The 19,747-nt window shown below is 38.9% G+C and overlaps 1 protein-coding gene across 4 annotated transcripts in view; it reads left to right on the top strand.

Moving 5' to 3' along the window:
* The window catches only part of LOC134539543 (zinc finger SWIM domain-containing protein 8 homolog), a 94,674-nt gene extending 82,305 nt beyond the window's left edge, over nucleotides 1–12,369 (top strand). For 2 of the 4 annotated variants that reach the window (XM_063381655.1, XM_063381657.1), the window contains exons 18-22: nucleotides 536–1,018; nucleotides 4,083–4,284; nucleotides 5,636–5,810; nucleotides 7,327–7,476; nucleotides 9,866–12,369. In XM_063381655.1, the coding sequence (XP_063237725.1) occupies nucleotides 536–1,018; nucleotides 4,083–4,284; nucleotides 5,636–5,810; nucleotides 7,327–7,476; nucleotides 9,866–9,935 (1,080 nt within the window). In that variant the 3' untranslated portion in view covers nucleotides 9,936–12,369. The remainder of the gene's footprint in view (nucleotides 1–535; nucleotides 1,019–4,082; nucleotides 4,285–5,635; nucleotides 5,811–7,326; nucleotides 7,477–9,865) is intronic. The other 2 variants (XM_063381656.1, XM_063381659.1) reach the window with 1 other exon arrangement.
* Nucleotides 12,370–19,747: the final 7,378 nt, after the last annotated feature.

Genomic DNA, 19,747 nt, shown 5'->3' on the forward strand with positions numbered 1-19,747 from the left:
AAATTTTTTGTCGTGAAAGTAAATGACAGGTTGTGAATTTCAGTAATTGTACTGATTGTGTTTTGGGGTGCTAATAATGTACCTTTGAATATATATACTGTATAGAAGTCGCCAGCCCAGGTTAAAATTTCTAATACGGTTTCGAGGTAGTTGGTTAATTCACCGCTGCAATTGCCACCATCTCTAGGACATCGACTTGCGGTGGTCCCTAGCGGACAAATGTCGAACTCTTCAAACACCCCTTCCCCCTCCCTTTGAACGACCTTGAACTGCAGTGAATGATGGGTGGGGGGTGCGGGGGGAATGACAGCAGGCGACAGTGCTGCGCTCCAACGTGCAAATAACAACCTGAGACGATACAGGACATTACGGCAGCGCCCTGCAGCGGTGAAAGTTCCCGAGCTGCTCATCATGCGCTCCTGAAAAACCGTAGAGTAAATCCTATCCACTCGCGACTTCTATACAGTGTATATATGTTCAAAGTGTGTGCACTGCGGGAGTCGCGAACAACACAGAGCCTGTGGTGTGCCGCCAGAACGTGCCGGGCGGGGAGCACATGGACAGCGAGGTCCCCCCGGAGGCGATGGCCGTCGACTCCCACGGCACGCTGCTCGCCATGGTGGAGCCCGCACAGGAGATGCCGCCCCCGTCGGGCGCCGTCCAGCCGGTCGTTGTGACGACGGCGGCCCCCCCGCCTCCCTACCCCTCCCACCACCCCGCCGTCACCACGCTGGCCATGAGCGTGCCGTACTCCGTGGGGCCGTACAGCTTCGCGGTGCAGGGGCTGCACTTCGGGGGGCCCATGGCCCACCGGCCCGTCGCCCTGCCCCCGCCCCCGCACCTGCAGATGTACCACCTGTCGCCGCCTGCGTTCCAGTACCCGCCGCACGCCGCCAGCCCCTACCTGGTGGCGTCGGCGCCGCCCCACCACATGTACCCCCTGCCCCCGGGGGCCGCCCCGTCGCAGGGCCTGCCGCCTCCGCCCGCCGGCTCCTCCGCCTCCGGCTCACCTCAGCAGGTCAGCCGCGCTTCTGCCACGTTCCGACTCTCGAGTCGCTCATTCACTGGTTGCCCTAGTTGATACCCTGTGGCAGGGGCGTAGCCAGGGGTGGGGGGGGATTAAAGGTTCAACCCCCCCCCCCCCCCCCCCCAGCACCAAATATTTAGTTAATTTCTTAGTCATCACTCAAACAAATTTAATATTAAAATTAATAAAAAAAATTACCATTACAATATTTAAATTATTTAAGTACCGAAAACTGCTAAAATAGCACTATTTTACACCTTAAAATCCAAATTTTGCTGGGGGGAGGACCCCCGGACCCCCCTGCTTTAATACGGGGGAGGGGGGGGGAGGACCATGCTTCTTAACACCCCCCCAAACACAAATCCTGGCTACGCCACTGCCCTGTGGTATTCCAGAGATCAGGGACGGCCTCAGGGCTGGGCAAAACCGGGCAATCGCCCGCAGCCCTGCCCGGTCCTTCAATTACGAACGCACTAGTAATATTAAATTTCTTTTTCATTAAACTGTAGAAAATTATTCGTTATATAGCATAAACATAATTTATCAAGAATTAGTAATGCTGAAATGATCGTTATTGTTTTGTGTTTACTTTTATGTTCCAAACTTACAAATAATTCGTCAAACCCATCTTTTAAAATTTGAGGTCCTGCTGAACTTAAACACATAGTTAAAAGGAAGTTTATTTTTAATTTTTTTTTTTCTGGAGGGTATGGTGAGTCACCTGTCCAAAATATTAAAAGCCGCACAAAAGTAAATAGACCTGGACACCGCCACCACTGGCAGAGAAATACATGTTCAGATATTAATAAAATATTGTTTTTCTATTATACCATTTCATTATGGGTATACACCATTCAGGGGGAACAAAGTAAGAAAGTGTAAATTGCTGGAAAGTATAAATCTATGTAAAACGCCAGAACTCATCTAATTTCCTCATTTTGTGTATGTATTTCTTCGACAGCAAATACAAAAAAAATGTTTGGATTCGTGCATACTAATATGCTATCAGTAATCAAGGCATTCTCAAAATACATCACATAAAACAAACTTTTTTTTAAAATTTATTCAAAATAAATAAATAATTTCTTGTATTATAAGGTTTAATAAAAACGTACAAAAATTTATGTGCTTAGAGTTTTCGAAAAAGAATTTCCACATCAAACAAATATTCTAATTTTTATTTTATCTCAATTTTAATTGACCCCCGTATAACTATTAAATAAATATTATAAAACAAAAATATTACTTTGCATCAACTTAAACAACAACAAAAGCCGTGACCCAAAGACTGAACTATCGTAGCACTAGCCACACAAGAGTGCGGGCTATCAAATATAGTTCATTAGGCACGAGACAGAGTGTGCATGCTCAGTGCAGTCAGCGAGCTATCAATATTGATACTCGACACAACCAAACATGATTCCAACCAGCTCTGGCTACATTTACATTCGCACTACACTGCATCGACGGAACCGATAATTTAAAATGTGTCTGAAAGAGAATTTACATCAGATAACTTCACATTCCTGTTAAATACATAAATAAATGGTAATTTCCTAAAGAATAATGCTTTTCAACATTTAAAAGATGGAAAAAAACATTTTTATACCGGAAAACAAATTTTTTGGGCAACTTCAACATGAGAAGTAATAATGTACATGCTACATCTTACAGAGAAAATGACGGGACCGAAGCATTTGACAGTATTTAATTAGAAATCGTATTGTGCTAGAAGGTCTTAAACACACAGTTTTTACAGCACATACGAAACCGGAATACCAATAAGAAAGTAACTTCTGCAATGTAATTTGAGGGAAAGTATTGCATTACATTTAATGACACGTAAATGGGACCTAAAGAAAATGTTAACTGCGTGAAAACATAAATACCGAGAATGAAAAAAATGGGTTTCACTGTATCTATTTTTTGTTAACACTTCATTATTATTTGGTATTTGAACGACTGCAGGGTTTCGCACGAACGGTGATGTTTTAAAACTTTTAAGAACCACTGCACCAGGTAAAGGAGGAGAGATAGGAACCGAATGATTCAGAGATATTTTTAAGGGGAATCACTGTGTATTAGCAGTGTTATTTCAGTTATAATGTTGTCGGCAGGTACACCGTTATCTCAGTTGTAATGTTGTCAGCAGGCACACTGTTATCTCAGTTGCAATGTTGTCGGCAGGTACACTGTTATCTCAGTTGCAATGTTGTCGGCAGGTACACCGTTATCTCAGTTGTAATGTTGTCGGCAGGTACACTGTCATCTCAGTTGTAATGTATTCGGCAGGTACACTGTTTGTTATCTCAGTTGTTATGTTGTCGGCAGGCACACTGTTATCTCAGTTGCAATGTTGTCAGCAGGTACACTGTTATCTCAGTTGCAATGTTGTCGGCAGGTACACCGTCTCTGTTGCAATGTTGTCGGCAGGTACACCGTTATCTCAGTTGTATTGTTGTCGGCAGGTACACTGTTATCTCAGTTGTAATGTCGGCAGGTACACTGTTATCTCAGTTGTAATGTATTCGGCAGGTACACTGTTTGTTACCTCAGTTGTAATGTTGTCGGCAAGTACATTGTTATTTCAGTTGTAATGTTGTCGGCAGGCACACTGTTATCTCAGTTGCAATGTTGTCGGCAGATACACTGTTATCTCAGTTGCAATGTTGTCGGCAGGTAAACAGTTATCTCAGATGTAGTGTTGTCGGCAGGTACACTGTCATCTCAGTTGCAATGTTGTCGTCAGGTACACTGTTATCTCAGTTGTAATGTTGTCGTCAGGTACTCTGTTATCTCAGTTGTAATGTTGTCGGCAGGTACACCGTCATCTCAGTTGTAATGTTGTCGGCAGGTACTCTGTTATCTCAGTTGTACTGTTGTCTGCAGGTACGCTGTTATCTCAGTTGCAATGTTGTCGGCAGGTACACTATCACAGTTGCAATGTTGTCAGCAGGTACACTTGTTATCTCAGTTGCAATGTCGTCGCCAGGTACGCTGTTATCTCGGTTGCAATGTTGTCGGCAGGTACGCTGTCATGTAATGTTGTCGGCAGGTGGGCAACGGCATGGCGCGGCCCAGGCAGAGCTTCTCCCAGGTGCAGGTGCGCTACCTGCTGGCGGCGTACCGCGTGGGGATGCTGGCTCTGGAGACGCTGTCTCGCCGGGTCCACGACGACCGCCCCCAGGCCAAGTACGCGCGCAACCCCCCGTACGGCGAGGACGCCAAGTGGCTGCTGCGCATCTCCAAGAAGCTCGGTACGTGCCCCTGGAGCCGTCCCTCGCTGGCCCTTCTCATCCGTACGCTTTCAGGTCTCCATGCGGACCATTGCAGATACTCTGTCCCGTGATATACGTATCCGTTTACGTGTTCCATGTCCACCTCCGTGTTGTATAAGGAGCCTAATAAAATAACACTTATGAATACACCAGATGCCAATCCTTAATACATGTTGCATCTAACAAATACTTTAAATTAGGCCTATGTAAATAATGGCGAGGGTCACTGTGTGGGCGGGGTGTGGGGAGAGAGAGGTCACGCTCATTAACAGATAGGCCTGGCCCCCGGATACTAGTTTTCCCGATGCGATGATGCGAACGTCAAGTCAAATGTTTGAAATATTCGCGATATTGAATCAAATTGTGGATATTGTTTTCGGCGAAGCTGTACGACACTTATTTTATGAAATACAGTATTAAAGGGAAAAAAAATAATAACCATTTGTAATGTTTGAACTGATGTCACCAAAAATTATTGTTCATGTGTAAAAATATTTATCATTCATAAAAGCAGTGTGTCACCTTTTGAATTTTTTTTTAAGTAACCAACTTTATTAAAGCAAAACAAAAAAAAAACTTAATATCGTCAAATTATCAAATGCCCATCTGCAGTACTTGGAGGATTGGTAATTCAAAGATAAATATCTAGAGGATATGTAGTAAATTATAAATTGAACACTGGCAACTCCAAAGTATGTCTGTTTTGTGTTCTTCTTCATACCTATGCTGTTACTGTTTCCCCAAGATGTATACTTTTAATAAGTAATTATGTAAATTAAAATTTTTATGTGTAATGATTCAGGAAACTTAGTTCGTGAAATGAACATTTGTTGGGTTGAACGCTTTAACACCGTGTCCAATGACAGTTCATGATGCCTGTTCAAGCAAGGAGTGTTGTGGGATGACGTAGTAGATACGTATAGCACGATAACGCAGGTGTCCTGAGGCCAGCTCAGCGGGGACAGAAACGCTCGCGCGGAGCACAAAAGGGCAAAAGCTGCGAGAAGCACGGCATACATAATACAAAGAGTACTTTTCCACGGGCAGACACGCCAAGTTAGACCGCGTCTACCTGCGTCAGACGTTACAGTCGTGTTCCAAAAAACAACATCCTCCCCTACGAGACAACGCGAATGTCGTAGTGCTTTTTCCGCATTTGACGGGCTTGATTTACGTCGCGCTCACGACGATCACGCAAACACCGGCGTGGCATTCCGGGAATTTTAAAGACGTGTGCTCCTCGTGTGACGACTGCGAAAGCACGGCCTATCGGTCCTTTCGGCTCGGAAGAGTTACCGCAGCGTGAGTGTGTGTGTGTGTGTGCGTGCAGGCACGCAGTACCTGCACCAGTTCTGCATCTGCGCGGTGAGCAGCATCGTGAGCCCGTACGTGCTGCATGACATCGCCCTGGAGGCGGGGCAGTACCTGGCTCGCAACAACCCCAGCCTCCTGGGGCAGCACCTGCGCTCCGCCCTGCTGCCCCTCGTCCAGAAGTGCCAGCAGATGTGAGTGGCTCGCGTCGTCGATCCTCGGCGACACCTTTGAATATAATTGGACGTATATTGCAAAAAGGAACCAACCCACATGAAACCTATTCTGAGTATTTTGAAGTTAAAGTTAATTATAAATTGTAATTCTCCTATTGATAATATAATGTGGGTATAATTTTAATGGTCTAGTATAAATACTGATATAATAATAGCAACGACGGTACAATCAACCTTGTACTATTTTATTTTATTTTCAAATAAAATATAACAAAATTGTGGGTTGGTTCCTTTTTGCAAAACTACCTCCATATATACTGTATAGAAGTCGCGAGTGGATAGGACTTACTCTACGGTTTTTCAGGAGCGCATGATGAGCAGATTGGGAACTTCACCGCTGCAGTGCACTGCCGTAACGCCCTGTATCGTCTTAGGTTGTTATTAGCACGTTAGAGCGCAGCACTGTCGCCTGCTGTCATTCCCCTGCACCCCCACCCATCCTTCACTGCAGCTCAAGGTCGTTCCAACGGGAGTTTGTGCATCGCAAAACTGTGTAGGGATGAGAGGTGGGGCAGAGGGTGGGTTGGAGGACAACGCGTGTTTTGAGGGTGGTTGGGGGAGGGGTGTTTGAAGAGTTCGACACTTGTCCGCTTGGGACCACCACAAGTCGATGCCCTAGAGATGGTGGCGATTGCAGCTGTGAATTAACCAACTACCTCAAAACCGTATTAGAAATTTTAACCTGGGCTGGCGACTTCTATACAGTATATATACCGTGTTTTATCGCATAATCGTCGCACGCGCGTAATCGTCGCACCCATATTTTATGCTGTCAAAATTGGAATAAAATAACTTCTCGCGTAAACGTCGCATGATATTTTTTGTCCCGCTAGTAGAAGCTGAGCGCTTTGTGTAGGTATCTTTTCTGTATAAAACGATGTATTTTAAAGTAGAAATCTAATATTTTTTCGGTCGTTACCACTTACTTAATAAATTAACACAAAAATACGACGTCGTTTGGCGTGTAAATTTTCTTATAAAGACGTTTTTAAAAGTTATTTCCTTTATCTGATCGTCTGCGTCGCCGCGGTGTAGGTGTAATCTAAAATTTAATTTTGGTCATTACCACTTATTTATTTAATTAACGGAAATACAAAGTTGTCTGACGAGTAAATTTTCTTTTAAAGACGTTTTTAAACGGTATTTCCTTTATTTGATTGTCTGCATTACCGCGGCGTACCGCTTATAAAAATGTAGCCAGCGCATCATTCATGTTTGGTTATGTTGCTTCCCGTATAGAGCGCGCGCACGTAGTCGAATATCGATATCTTGCCGATTGGATGCAACGCATACTCTCTGTCAGGTGCCGAGTTAACTACATTTGATAGCCCGCATTCTTTCATGGAAAATGTGTACTATTGACACGTTAGTTCACGTCAGATTCAAGTGCTTGTGTTCGTGTTAGAGTTTTGGTTTTTCTGTTGGAAGTCCCATGTAACGTGTCGATGCTTGGGTTTGCTGTGCTGTGACGCAGGTACATCCAGTGCTTGCACCAGAAACTGTACCACCTGACCACCGGCGACTACGAGGACTTTGTGAACATCGTGTGCTCGGCGCGCGCGGCTTTCCAGATCACGCCGGAGGGCTCCACCCAGTTCAAGGAGTGGCTGCAGTCCATACGCAGGTCAGAAACCGAACGTCTTCTTTGAGCTGGACTTGTGGACGGTGGTCCGTCCGTCACCCGTCCGTCCGTTCGTCCAACACGTGACACGCGGCCAATCTCTGCTGGCCCGAAAAAATTCCGTCCGTCCGTCCGTCCGTCCGTCCGTCCGTCCGTCCGTCCGTCCGTCCGTCCGTCCATCCGTCAAAACCTCGCCAAACTTTTAACTTTCGACGGACAAACGGATTAAATAATTATAATCTCATAAATGTCTGAAAGGAATTGCGTCACCCGTCCCTCCATCAATCATGTGATACGCAACCAATCAGCTGGCCTGGAAAATTCCATCCGTCCATCCGTCCATCCGTCCATCCGTCCATCCGTCAAAACCTATACAAACTTTTAACTTTCGACGGACAGACGGATTAAATAATTATAGGTAATCTCAAAAAATGTCTGAAAGGAATTGTCTTTATTTTAAAAGGTTCTTTTTTTATAGTTTGTTCATTTGTTTAGCTGCTTCCATATTACGATTTAAACCTGCCTTCGAACACGTTTTTAAGTTTCATATTCGAAACAAAAATTTGTGTGAGACACACAAGTAATTAATAATGTACGGGATCTCAAAAATATGTTTAAATAAATGTTTCAGAGTTTGTTTAATAATTTATAAATGTTAGTGCACGTGATATTCTGCGGAAAAGGAGGGGGGGGGGGGGGGGTAAGTTAATGTTTGGTGCTGAATTTTTTTACAGCATATATTTGCACCATTTTAGGTTTGTTTACTTTTTTCATTTTTGCGGGTACCTAGCAATTTCTGATTCTTTCCTCAATCACTCTCTGACTTATCTATATAAAACCATCTCTAATGACCTGATTATCAATAAGATGAAAAAATATATATATTTATAAAATATTATGAGCATACAATAATACTTTTTTATTAAATTATTGCTGGCAAAGCAGAGGTTCTTGTGTTTCTACAGAAATGCTGTGACATGATTGGTAGACACAGGTGCGATAATTGGTAGAGATTTTTAGTGCAAATATTTTGAGCACTATGCATATTATTAGTTTTAAATGTTGTTGGTTTTTTTTTTAGTATGGTGCCTTCCGCTTACGGTTTTCTATCTGATGGTAGGCATCGTACAACTTTAAATAAATAAAATTATTGTTTTGATTTTTAGGCACATGTCAGTTGCTTGTAAAAATATTAAAGTCCTTCTGCTTCTAAAGTTAACTGTCAACCATAAACCTGATGTATTTTCATTACAGAAAGAAAATGTAACTTTTATAAATACCATGGGATGATGTTTTGTAGTTGCATGTAAACTGAAGCAAATGTGGTAGTTTTAAGATACAGATTTTAAATATACCCTACCCAATCAATATATTTTTTTAATTTGTATTTATTAAAATGCTGTGGATACTTATATAGCAAAAATGTACTTTTACTAATAATGTAAAAATTAACAAATCTGAATAAGTTTAGACCATAGTAACTTAAACAAATTGTGAAAATTCTAGATTTTTTTTTTGAATTTCAAATAAGTTGCATTTTATTGCAATTTATTTTTTGCTTCTTTCGTAGGTTAGTAAAAACAAAACCCCCTTTAAAACTGCTAAAGCTTTTCCAAGCTGAGCAGTAAAATATATTAAAAAAAAAAGGAAAATGGTGATATGTTGCAATATATTTGTGTTTTATTTTTACATGTACAACTATGTATGTAGTTCGACATATCGTATTTCACATAATCAGTTGTGAAGGTATTGGTGACTCATGTTTTAACAATTATAATTATTTATTGATAAAGGTGTTTTTAAAAAACTAAAGAAAACATAGAATACATTAGTTTTTTTGATTCAATTAATTTTTTTTGCTTAAAACTTATGCATTCTTACTGGGTTTTTTTAGTATTTATAGTTTTTTGCAATTAGTTTCACATCAGAAATATAGCTTTGCATCAGAACTGAATCTCGAGATAAAACGAATAGCTAGAGACCTGAAAAATTCGCCGATTCATTTCGTGTTATGCTGAAATTCAAATAATTATACCTTCGTGCTGCTTCTGCCATTGGTTTGCTGTTAATCTGGAGGACTGAGGGCCAATAAGAGAGACCCCTCACTCAATAGAATTGTCGAATCACAGGCCACCCAGTCGAGACGACTCGCATGTCAGCAGCCAATGTACAGATGGCATTTGCCTGAGTGTGTAGAGGATATCGGAAGTCTATCCTGGAGGTCATTGAACCCCCGAATTTTTTCCGGTCTCTACGAATAGCTACGTAATCTCCTGGCGAAGTCGAAGGGAACACTGAGAAGAGAGGGCTCAGGGGAAGCCTCGCAAGGGGCCCAGCGTCGGCAGCCCCCAGGCCGAGGTGTGATGGGGCCGGGGTGCTTGTTCTCTCGCAGCAGGTCCAAGTCGTGCAAGAAGGACCTCTGGGCCCAGATAAACGCGGCGCTGCAGGCCAACAGCAAATGACAGTGGCCGGAGCTAGGCGCCCACCACTGCGGCGGGGGAGGGGCGAGCCCGGCCAGGGCCCCGCGTCCCGCCGACCTGTCCCAGGACGCCGCCGGCTGGGACGGCGACCCCCCCGGCTCGTGGCCGTGGAGCGACGCCGACCCCAGATGACTCGCGTCTCGTCGTCCACGCCCTCGCCCCCCCCCCTCCACCTAGATAGAACAGAAATGAACCGTTTCGAAGAAAGGGGAAAAAAAATAAAAAATTAAAAACTCTCCATTCCGTGTCGTGATGTGGCGTGGAAACAGCCCAAAAAAATTAACAAAAAGCAAAACACTATTTTTTGACACTATAAGCTCCCACTCGAGTGTTCTTCTCTTTGTTTTTTGTTGTGTGTGAAGTGATGTGTACTCGTGAACGTGTTCTATCGTATGTTGCATTGCCTTCTTTGTCGTGTACCGTTTGTTGATAGCTGCGTTGTAAATGTGAACGAAAGCATGGTTTTTTCCAGTCAGATCTCATTTTATTATTTTGTAAATAACCGCAAATCTGTACGGGCCAATTGTTATTCTCAGAGATTTTAATATTTTACTATTATTTTTTTTGTGTAGTAAGTTCTTCTTCATCTTTCTTACTTAATTTTTTTTTATTAGTTTTCCTGTTTTCAGGATCTCGTAAGTTTACAATGCCACTTTTTTTTTTCCCACCCATATTGTCTGGTTTGCAGGGAAAATGAATTTTGCGTGAGTGCTGCGGAACAGCGTAAAGTAACTGTTGTGAATGAACATGAACTTTTTACGGTGCGAGATAAACTGTCTTTTGTGTTTAGAGCGTAAATGAAGAGAGAAAATTTACAGATGATTTATTATCACTATAAGTGATGTCATTGAGATTCATTGTAATGTGATGAATGGTTTCGAATTGTTGTGTGTTCGGATATGTACGATGATGGTTTCGCTGAAACAGACAACTTTGCACGTACACACACATGCACACTGTGTTCAAAAAAATTTTATCACGTAAATATTTTTAAGTGAAAATTAGGTCATGAGGGAGTGAGATGTCTAAACACTTTTTACAGCGTTAGTAGATAAGTGTAAGCATATGTGTTTTGAAAACGTGTAACTTAATGTTCTTCGTCTTTTTAAAAAATAGCAAGTTTGCGCCTAGAAATCCTTGTGCTAGTTAATGTGTTCTCCCTCATTTGAGGTTATAAACTTTTTTGATAATGTTCTATCTAGTTTGGAAATTTTTGATTGTTAAAATTGATAATGAATTTTTATTTTTTTTTAAATTTAATCAGTATCAGTAACTGAACTTAATATTGTCGCGGGTTGAAATTTTGCAGGGTTGTTGAAATCAAATTTAGGGACTTTACTGACGGGACTCTGGGCTGGCTGCTCTGTTCACTCGTCAGCGCAAGTGGCGTGACCATGTAATTGGGGCACGGGGCCGGCGCGGCGCGCTGCGGGCTTGCAGAATTTTGTTTGTTTGTTTGGCCGCACGCTGGCGCAGCCACGGGCCGCGGTTACTGGGGCGCGCTGTCGTAACAAGCCGCGCGGTGTGGCCTGCACATTGGGGTAGAGGGGGGGTAGTCTTCCCAGATGTTCTAGTTAGTTGTTTAGTAAATTTGACTTCAATAACGAGCTTTTGTTATGGTAGGCGCGGCAGGGCGCGCGAATTTAAGCGCAAGTGATTGGTGACTCGGGGCTCACTCAGGCGGAGGCTATGCGTCTCACCTGTGGTCACGAGTTGTTAGTTCGTTCGTGATGTAGGAATTCAAGCTTTCGGGCGGAAGCTATGGTCGACGCCAGAGGCCACGAGTCGTTTAATTTAAGTTAGGTCATAATGTAGTCATCTTCAAGCTTTCGGGCGGAGGCAATGGCCCTCGTCACTAGTCGTTTAGTTATAATTTTTAAAATGTAATGTTCGTTCGGATTTTAAGGGCAGGAGAGGCCCCTACGTTAGTTTTAAGTAATCGATCAAGAAAGGCTTTTCGGAAAATGTGAGTATGGACTTATCTTTGTTTTAATTTTAAGTATTAATTATGATTTGAGGTATTCGGAAGGACTAGGGAAGTGTTTAGTGAAGTTCTCTCATTCTCTCTCTTGTAAGGTCGTTCAATCGTTAAGGAAGTAAAGAGATTATTGTTTTAAATTGTAATCCCGCTATTTAAATGTTCTTTAAAATGATGTTGAGTATTTGACTTTAAGAATAAAATAATTTTAATTAAGTATTATGTTATTTTGCAAAATCTCCTTAGTTCAGCTCTCACCAGACATCCTGTACGGGATGACGAACCTATGATCCTAGGTACAGTAAAGTATTTTATGAAGTTAAGACTAGTTGATGCCAAGCGAGTTGTTTCTATGTAAAGAGCTACGATTCTCGCCCCCCCCTCTGAAGGTGGCACGTGACAATATAAATAAAAATGTAATGATTTCTTTTGGTCTAATTGGTTGTTTTTTTTTATTTTAGTTTTATTTGGATATTTCAATGATGGTGTCACCTTAAACACTTTATGCTTTATCAGCTTTACTTCACAAAATACCCATTGATCATGTGCTTTATTCTGTCTAGCTACTCACAGATTTTTTTTACAATTAAGAGGCTAACCTACCAGGTGGGTGGATTGATGTGCAGGATGTTTGGAATATTTTTTTTTTTGCAAGAACCCACTAAGGAAATCATGTTTTCACATGAAAATAAAATTGTTTTAAAGCTCATACAAAAGGGAACTTTCAAGACATTTTCCATTAGGTAAACATTTTATCGATGCCCTTCAACATAGCAAAACAATAGACTTTCACACTGCTGTACAGGTTTCGTATGTATCTGGACCTTACTGTGTAATTCTGTGGGCTAAAGTATGTACAAAACACTTAAATAACAAAAAAATAAATAGGTTTTTGGGTCCCCTTAAAACTTTGAGAGGAATACATTTCAAAGTACAAAGTTGCGTCCTATCTCTGCAACACATATTTCCAGGTTCCGGATGATTGTGGTTTTTTCTACGTGGCAAAGCCGCGTGTAATCACGCCACAACGCCTATCATGTGTTTACTAGGGACAAGATAATATGGTGATTACATTTAAGAAAAATTGGTTTTTAAAACAGGAAATTTTGGTTGCATTGTTTTTATTTTTACTATTAATGTTATGAGAGATAAAAGCCTAATCAAAGCAAAACTAATTTTTCCAATATTTTTTTTTACGTACTACATTTCAGTACTAACTTCATGCCGACAAAATAACATTCTTTAAATTTAATGCATTACAATTTTTTTTATATACCTATGTAAAGTTCTGCTGAAACATTGATCGATTTCATTATATTTATTTTAGTTTAAATTTGTTGCTTTATGGTGTATTATTTGCATTATAGTGTTATATGGTTCATTTTCGGTTTCATCGCAATTCACCATGTAAACTTGTTCCTCGTGATTACCTAAAAACTTTGAATCAAATTTTTTTTTGTGAATACGTAGATAAAAATGGTAGGTGTGTAAGAACTTCACTAACCTATGAAATTTTTTTTGTGCCCTAACTATTTTAAATTTTTTACTTACGTGAAGGATTTTGTGATATTACAAATAGTTTCCTACTTGTTGATAGCGGTGGCGGCAGTGAAATAATAGGATCCTTAAACACTCCTTAATTTTTTATTATGCTGGAGGGTACGAACCATGTCCTTGAACTCTAATGATGAGTAAATTCATCTCTAATGATCTCGCTGTAAACGTTACATGTAATGCCCAAGAAATATTATCTTAAAGGTTTGTTAGTGCAGCAATCTAGTAGCTTGCTTTTAAAACTCGCTTAAAAATCAGGTTAACTCATTTGGATTTGAACCAGAGAACTTGTCAGAATAAGAAAAGACCAATAATAAGAATAATATTGTCTTACCACTATTCAACCAAAGCCACTGGCAAGGTAACAGCACCCCCCGCCCCCCTCCTCCTGCTAATTGGCTCGCACCCAATCTAATGGATGGTATAGATGTCTCGTAGTAGGCATTCCAGTTATACGTTTACCTTTTACCCAGTCCATTAGGAGCAAATCTATATCCAGGGTGGGGTTTTTTATTGGCAGCCCCGTGAAATTTCAATTTTTCTTTGTACTTATAATTTTTTTTTACTTTCAGGTTTTGACAGGGCGCAAAGGCAGTCTCCATTAAATTTTTATGCAAAAAAAATATTCAGCATATTTACCTTTTCATTGTTACCTTGTCTTTAGAAAAAAAAACTCAGGCTGCATTTCTGGAACAGACACATTTAATTCTCAAGACAAATCTTTGATTGTCCTGCTGTCCACTGCAAAGCAGTTGAATTGTCGCTATGATGTAAACATGCTCTGGTTCAAGGGGACTTTTCTAAGCATTCCAGGCTTGGACCAGTAGGACTGTGCTGAAGAAAGCGTGTACTTGTGATAATTCAGTCTCGTTGGCCAGTGAAACCGTTCCAGCTCTCAGATTCCTGCGCGGCGTCGCCACGTAACTTTAACCTCGAGGTAGTTTCCCTTGAAAACGATGGGACCCAGTTGGATTTTTTTTTTTTTGGCCACGAGTATTTTTGACTTAATTGATCCACATGTGGGCAGTTATGTGGTATGTGCTGCTAAGGGTCTGCGAGTACTTTAAAAATATTCTATATTCATGAATATTTTGATATTGAATGTTCATGAATAATTTAATATTTGATTTGACATTTCAGCAAGATTTTTTTTCCCCCTAAATGATTTGTTACCAATAGATAAACCTACACCATGTCACACATTACAAAAAAAAATTGAAAAAAAAACATCTGTGAGGCTAAGATGATTAAATGAGAAATTTAGATTTTTACTGCAACATTATTATTTCCTTTATTTCACACCTCTTTTTAATTTTTACTTTACTGAATTTTAGATCGAATTTTCTTGGACTCCGGTAAAGTGTGAAAAAAAAATTCACTGTATGTTAATATCTGATTAGAAAAATATTTGATATATATTATGAAAATTGTGATATTAGATTTTAGATTCAAATGAAGGGGGGTGGGGGGGGGGGGACATTATTCACAGATCAGAAAATTTATCGACACCCTGGATATTCAAATATTCAACTGGAGAACCACAAAACTAGGTAGTTAAATTAGGCTGTCCTCAGGTCGTGAAAGTCACAAAAAAGTAATGAAACTGAAGGAATGGTTACAAAAAGTCATGGAAAAGGCCCAAATCAATAGTAACTGTGCCAAAAACCATTAAAAAAATTTTTTTACATTATTTTGTTAACTTTCATATGTTTTTTTATGCCTCACTTTAGTTTATAGTTGCGCATTGAATATAAATAGTTATAGACTTTCCACATTGTGGAAATTATCTGTAAATGTGTATTATCTCTGATCCTCTAAATTGTAGATCTATTTCGTATTATTTTTTTTTTTAATTTTGCTCTTTACATATAAAAATGACCTTACATATAACATAAAGTTGTAAGACAATTTTATTTAAATGTCCTGAAAAAGCCCTGATTTTGGTTTCCCAGGTATTTATAGACATCTTGTTATTTTTGCATCAAAATTTACAACATTCTTTCAAACAATGTAGTCACAGCAATGGCACAGCGATGAGGGGGTCTGTCAGTGCGGGGCATGGGGTGAAAAAGACTGCCCCCCAAATTCACTGTTCAACGTGTAAAACTAATGGGGCTATTGGTTCGCATTCCTTCGTTCTTACTCACCAACCCGTAGCCTTTATGTCTCTAAGGTGGCCGGCTGGCTAGGTCGCCAAATGGCGCACAGGGCTAGCTCCGAGTGTCCGCACACTATTTACAAACAGCTCATGATTTCTTGAAAGTTTTTAAATTTAATAATAGCATTTAAGAGCCATTGCACTTGTCCATACAAGTTTCGTTTCATAGTGCCGCCTTCATCGTGTATTTTTGGCAACATGGGAAAACTTGTAAACTCGAATGAATTTGAAAGCACCTGCGTTCTAAAGATCACAGTCCGGCCATTCCTGATCGGGACCTCCGTGGTTTACTGGAATTACTTGAGGAAAGTACAGGAATAATTATAATTTTAAATTATTTTTATATATAGTAATGATTAAAATTCCATTTTTTTTTTTCAAATCCAAAGCTAATTTCGGATTACATAAAGCACTTCAAATCTACCCATGGAATCGTAATCTTGGTACTAAGAGTCAAAACTAAAATAATGTACGAAACAAAGGGAAAAAAATCAATTATAGGTTGAAACATTTTCCTTTTAGATTTTCATTCAAAAACTAAGTTTATAGCATATAAATTTTATTTATATGATTAAAAATTAAAATTGATTTATCTTTGAGAATGATAATATGATATGTACTTAGAAAAGAGAGAATTAGAAATAGACCATGTAACTTCAGAGTTGTCAGTGTGGATTTTTTTTAAAATTTACTTCATTTACGCCATTATTAGTTAGATTTCAAAGAAATACTACGTATTGTAGCAGTCATCATGAGGCGAATTCCGCAAAATTTTTATATATTTTTTTGTTTAATGGTCTATAGACCCCAAAACCATAGTCAACTTAAAAGTTTATTTTTATATATATATATATATGACATTTTTATGGACACACTAAATCCCGTAATTTTTCATAAAACACTTCCAAACTTATACATAAAATAAAAACGTGGAAAATCTCAGTTGAGTTCGTTAAGGGGCAATATCCGACCAAAGAGTAGAAATGGGGAAGGTTTTTTTAATAAATGTAAATGTCGCTATGACTCCCATAATATAATGAATATCGCATCAGTTTGAACATATTATAACTCGTAGGAGTAAATGCCATAAATTTTTGTCTCAATACATTTACATACGACCAACCATAACTGCAAGGGGTGGAAAAAACAAGTGTTGGAAGAGAAATTTTTTTAACTCCCTTAGTAAGGACACAATCAAATCCATTAAAATTTGTTTGTAAATCTTATAATTTTTAATCTAAAACTTTTGTCTGAAACAATTTTTGATAAGATAGCCATTGGTTGAAAAAAAAAAACATTTAAAAAAATTCATAATTTCCATACCACGTAGACCAGCAAATTTGTTTTAATTGATTGTAAAATCATGAGTTATTATCTAACTTCGGTCTGAAATAATTTTTTTATATGACCTACTGTTATTTCAAGAGTGGAATAAACAAGGGTTGAATGACAAAATCATAACTCTGTTTGTAGGCACACCATCAAATCTATTTAAATTGTTCGTAAATCTTATAATTGTTATCTAAAACTTCTGTCTAAAATGATTTTTTTTTTTTTAGTACAAACTATTTTTGCAAGTGGTTGAAAAAACCTGGGGTTGGAATAAGAAAATAAATAAAATTTCCCTACCATGTACACTATTGAATCCATTCATAATTTTTGTTTAACTTTCTAAATGTTGTCTACAACTTTTGTTAAAATAAATTATTATGTAACCAACCATTACTGCAAGGGGTGAAAATAAAAAGATTTGAAAGTAACAAAAAAATTAATAAAAAATTTTTTTTAATAGATATACTATCAAATCTGTTATATTTTATTGTATAAATCCTAAACTTCATCTAAAGCTTAGGCTAAAACAGTTTTTGATGCACCAAATTACTACCATAAAAACAGGAGTTGAAATTTTAAAAAATTCAAAACTTTTTTGTAATTTATTTTAAACCATCTTAATATTATCTTAAACCTAGTTGCCAAGAAAATTTTTATACGACCACATTATTAGTACAAGGGATGAAAAAAAGTGTTTGAAGGTCAAAAAAATTTAATAAATACCTTTGTTGGCATATAATATGTAATTTGTCCTAAGCTTTTCAATTATGGATGCATTGAGTGAAAAACATTCATAATATTTTCACTGCATGGAAAATGAGGAAATATTTAATAGCTTTTTTGTAATATTGGAGAACATAAATAATTAAATATATTATGTGGGTAAGTTCTTAAAATGTTCCAGAAGTTTATAGAAGTTTTCCAAAATATTTTCAGAAGAAATAGGTACTTAGAAATTATCTATGCCTGTAGGTTGTGTCAAAAGTGATTTTTTTCCCCCTCTTAAAATCTTTTGAATATTACAAGTCCAGTGGTGTTCGAGGATTTGGCTAGCCCATCCATGATTATGGCCGACTAGTGTCGTGTAGCAAATATGAAAATTTATAAAGTGCATATTGGAATATTTTATTTTATTTTTACTGTTAAACAGAAAGTGTTTCTTAACAATCGCCTCTTTTTAAATTAACTCGAAAAACCATACAATTTTTCATACTGTGTGAATTTTGGTGAGTATTCCGTGCTTGCAGCACCAAGCCGGGCTCTGAGAAAGTCCGAGCTGCTGTTATGACTTTTTGGCCAGACCACGTGGCAATGTGTGTGCGTGCTGGCGAACTGCATGTCAGACCAGTGCCTCTTCTATAGCTGTCATGTTTTGTTTTCGTTCTGTTCACTTGAGAACGTCAGTCAAGTAGAACTCTTGCTTTCTGATTTGCAGAGAATTTCTAGGCTAGCGTCTTTTAGAGCAGCGGACGATCTGTGTGTGTCGACTTGGATATGCAGGTTGAGCGTGACAAGGATGTTTTTGTTTTCGTCCCTGTTCTTGTTTCATTTTACAGGGGAAATGTGAGATATTTTCAAATGCGTGTTTAAATGGAACTTTTTATTGAATGAAGTGAAATATGAGTTAGCGTCATATAAGCGAGATGAACTAGAGGGGTATGGTGTTTTGTGTGTTGACGAGAAACTTTTTTTCGAATGACTCACAGGTGTTTCACCTTTACTCTTCTCGAGATGATTTGAAAAATTGACATTTGCAACAAAAAAAATAAAATAATAATTATATTTCAGGTATTTTTAAATCTTGTAGTTCTACGACTGTGTCGGACGAGTAGTTGAATGTACGTTGTTTTCAGCAGGTAGGATTTTGACCTCAATGTTGTAGTGAATAAACTATGTACGTATATGCAGTCTGTCTCTAGCTGTAGTTGTAGTTGCGTCACCTTTTTGAGCTGGCAAGTGCTACCAACTGTCCTCTCCCGACTCATCGCTGCCCGCCGCCTCGGAAACTGTTGGCGTCCGCACGTGTGACGGGAGAAGTGTCTAGCGCACCTGCGCAGTTTATCTGCAGTAATTCTTTTTTTTAAATAATTATATTTTAAATCTTTTATCATGTGGCACCTTTCAGCAGAGAGCAAGTCCCACAAACAAAAATATTTTTTTCTTGATTATTTTAACTCACTCAGGTGTGATGGTAGTCGCTATTTGAGCTGGTACATTGTCGTGGTATTACAGGACATAACCTAACACGTTTGGGGATACAGCCGTGTTTGTGATGTAACGTTATAAAATGTAAACTGTGTGTGTGTATTCTGCCCGATCTTCACACTGTATGGTGTTGTGGGAGTGGAGTAAATATTTTCAATATTTTTTTTTTTTTTAATTTTAGGCTCAAGGACTTTTTTTTACGCCCCTTCTTTTGGATAAAAGTTTATTTTAAATATCTGTTATAAATCTCATGTTTACACTTTTCAAATTGTTTTGCCATTTACATAGTAGTTTTTTTTTTTGGACTGAAACGTGAATCCAAAACTAATATTTTACAACCATGTATACTTTTTCATAGATTTTCACTTCTTACTAAATCAGCTAAAGCCAAATTATTTTATGAAGTCTGATGCAGAATAATATTAAATACGTTAGACAAACCAGTATAGTATAACATTTTATTTTGCTTGTCTCATAAAAATAAATATGCACTATATTCACAGCATATTCTCTCACTTCTTGCTAGCAGTTTTCAATGGTATTATATATATGCAAACCATGAAAAAT

The sequence above is a fragment of the Bacillus rossius genome, chromosome 15, assembly GCF_032445375.1.
Source record: "Bacillus rossius redtenbacheri isolate Brsri chromosome 15, Brsri_v3, whole genome shotgun sequence".
Taxonomy (NCBI): Eukaryota; Metazoa; Arthropoda; class Insecta; order Phasmatodea; family Bacillidae; genus Bacillus; species Bacillus rossius.